General features: G+C 42.2%; 1 protein-coding gene across 1 annotated transcript; it reads right to left on the bottom strand.

Moving 5' to 3' along the window:
* Positions 1–1,777: 1,777 nt before the first annotated feature.
* On the bottom strand, positions 1,778–2,254 carry LOC149022693 (uncharacterized). Its single transcript, XM_089147682.1, has one exon. It carries the CDS (start codon positions 2,252–2,254, stop codon positions 1,778–1,780), a length of 477 nt encoding a protein of 158 aa, XP_089003808.1.
* Positions 2,255–2,515: the final 261 nt, after the last annotated feature.

The following is a 2,515-nucleotide window of genomic DNA, read 5'->3' as shown; positions in this document are numbered from 1 at the left end:
AAGTGCTTAAACTTACTAGGCTTTTAAGGTTTTGTTCGAAATTTATCCGATGCCCTTGACCTTAGGAAATTCCTCAGAATTTCCATCGAAGCTTTTAAAGGACCCACTCAGTTTTACCTGATGCCTTAGGCCAGAAAAAGTCTCCTTAAAGATTTTCTCCGCTTTCGAAGGAGTGCTACCCGATGCCTTTACCCGAAAGTTCAGGGGAATATTTCGGGATGTTCGGAGGTCTCACTCGGTATTTCCCGAAGGTATTAACCCGAAGCCTTATGATTCTAAATGTACTCTGCTATATGTGTGCCCCCAATCACAAGATTTGGAAGGAAAAAAGTATTCTTCATTAAGTAATCATAGATCCAAATAGATCAAAATTGATAAACAAAGAGAAATTTCACTTGACTTTAAGAGAAATATTTCTTCAAATGCTTGGCGTTCCACGATCGTTCCAGAGCATTGTTGGTTTCCAGATCCTTTAGCTTATAAGCTCCCGATACTACCTGTTTAATGACCATATAAGGCCCTTCCCATGTGGGGTCCAGCTTTCTTTGATGACGCGGGTCTGAAGCAAGGGTATTTCTTAGAACTAAATCCCCTACACGAAACTGCTGGTGTTTGACTCGAGTGTTGTAGTGAGAGACTATCCTTCGGTGGTATTGTTGAGTTCGGGCTATGGCTTGAGCACGAACTTCATCTATTAACTCGAGACTGTCCAACATACGTTTTTCGTTTGCTTGTTCTTCAAATTCTCGTTCCCGAACGGTTCCTGCCATTATCTGGACTGGGGCCAACGCTTCCGCACCATAAGTTAGCCTGAACGGAGTTTCACCAGTAGGAGTTCGTATGGTTGTTCGGTATGCCCATAGGACATTTTTTAGTTCTTCATCCCATAGAGCTTTGTTGTTCTCCAGTCTTTTTTTGATTCCATCCAATAACGTTCGGTTTGTAACTTCTACTTGACCGTTGCTCTGAGGATATGCCACCGATGACATTCAGTGATCAATCATGTAGGTATTGCAGAACAGCTCGAACTGAGGATTGTTGAACTGAGTTCCATGGTCGGTAACTAGTACCTTAGGGATCCCGAATCTGTAGATGATCGACTCTTATACAAAATTTTCCATTTGTTTTTCTTTGATCGATGCCAACGGAGTTGCTTCTACCCACTTTGTAAAATAGTCGATTGCCACGACCAAGTACTCTTTGCGTCCTGCAGCTGGAAGAAATTTCCCATTAAGTCGATTCCCCACATTGCGAAAGGAATAGGGTTCAGAATTGACGTAAGGATTGTTGCTGGTTGTTTGGGCACGTTCGAGTGTATTTGGCACTGATTACACTCACGAACGTATTTTAAAGAATCTTCTTGTAGCTTAGGCCAATACAATCCAAGATGAAGGATTTTATGTGCCAGAGCACGTCCACCCATATGTGCGCCGCAAATGCCCTCGTGAACCTCGGCTAATGCAGTTTTGGCCCCCTTCGGTCCAACACATCTAAGCAAGGGTCCTTCAAATGATTGCCGGTATAATCTTCCGTGTTGGATAGTGTATCGTGCCGCACGAACCCTGATCGATCAGGCTTCTTTAAGATCTTCGGGGAGTTTATCATCCCGAATATATTCAATAATGGGAACCATCCAACATCTTTTGCTTTCAATGTATGAAATGATTTCAAATTTTGCGCTTGGGAAGCTTAACTCCTCAATGTAGACGGATGGTTCTAATGTTTTTTCTTTAGTGTTTGCCAATCTTGAGAGTTCGTCCGCTACCGAATTCTCCTTTCAAGGTATTTGACATATTTGAATATCTTTGAAATCCTTCTTTAAGATTTGGATCAGCTCTTGGTATTTCTGTAGGTGTGGCTCTTTCACTTCATATTCCCCCTTCACTTGATTGATGATGAGTTGAGAGTCACTGTATATTGTTGCTTCGGCCACTGCCAAAGCTTTTGCTAATCTAAGTCCTGCAATGAGAGCTTCATACTCGGCTTCATTGTTACTTGCCTGGAATCCAAATCTTAAAGCATATCGGATCATGAATCCTCCCGGACTTTTTAACAAAACGCCTGCTCCCGAACCAACTTTATTGTTGGAACCATCGACATAAATGTGCCACATAATGGACAAAGCTGTTTCTGATTCCCTTTCGCTTGGGGTTATGGATTTCAATATAAAATCAGCCAAGGTTTGTGCCTTTATAGCTGTTCTGGGCTTGAAGTCCACCTGGAATTCTCCTAACTCGAATGACCATGCTATCATCCTTCCCGATAAATCTGGTTTAAAAAGTACCTTTTTCAAGGGGAAGTTGGTTAGCACTTCGATCGGATGAGCCTAAAAATAAGGTCTCAACTTTTGGGCTGCTATCATGAGGGCCAACGCCTGTTTCTCGATTGTTGAATACCTTGTTTCGGGATACAAAAGTACGTGACTAACATAATATATTGGCCATTGTTTTCTTTCTTTCTCCCGGAAGAGGACTGCGCTTACAGCCAACTATGATGTAGCTAGGTATATTTGTAG

This window comes from Hakea prostrata, chromosome 3 (assembly GCF_041222555.1).
Source record: "Hakea prostrata isolate BN-2017 chromosome 3, UWA_Hpros_2, whole genome shotgun sequence".
Taxonomy (NCBI): domain Eukaryota; kingdom Viridiplantae; phylum Streptophyta; class Magnoliopsida; order Proteales; family Proteaceae; genus Hakea; species Hakea prostrata.
This window is presented reverse-complemented; position numbering and strand designations above follow the sequence as displayed.

Bases quoted from the DNA above. Each gene is read 5' to 3' on its own strand.
- LOC149022693 (XM_089147682.1), bottom strand. From the start codon at position 2,254: ATGATAGCATGGTCATTCGAGTTAGGAGAATTCCAGGTGGACTTCAAG.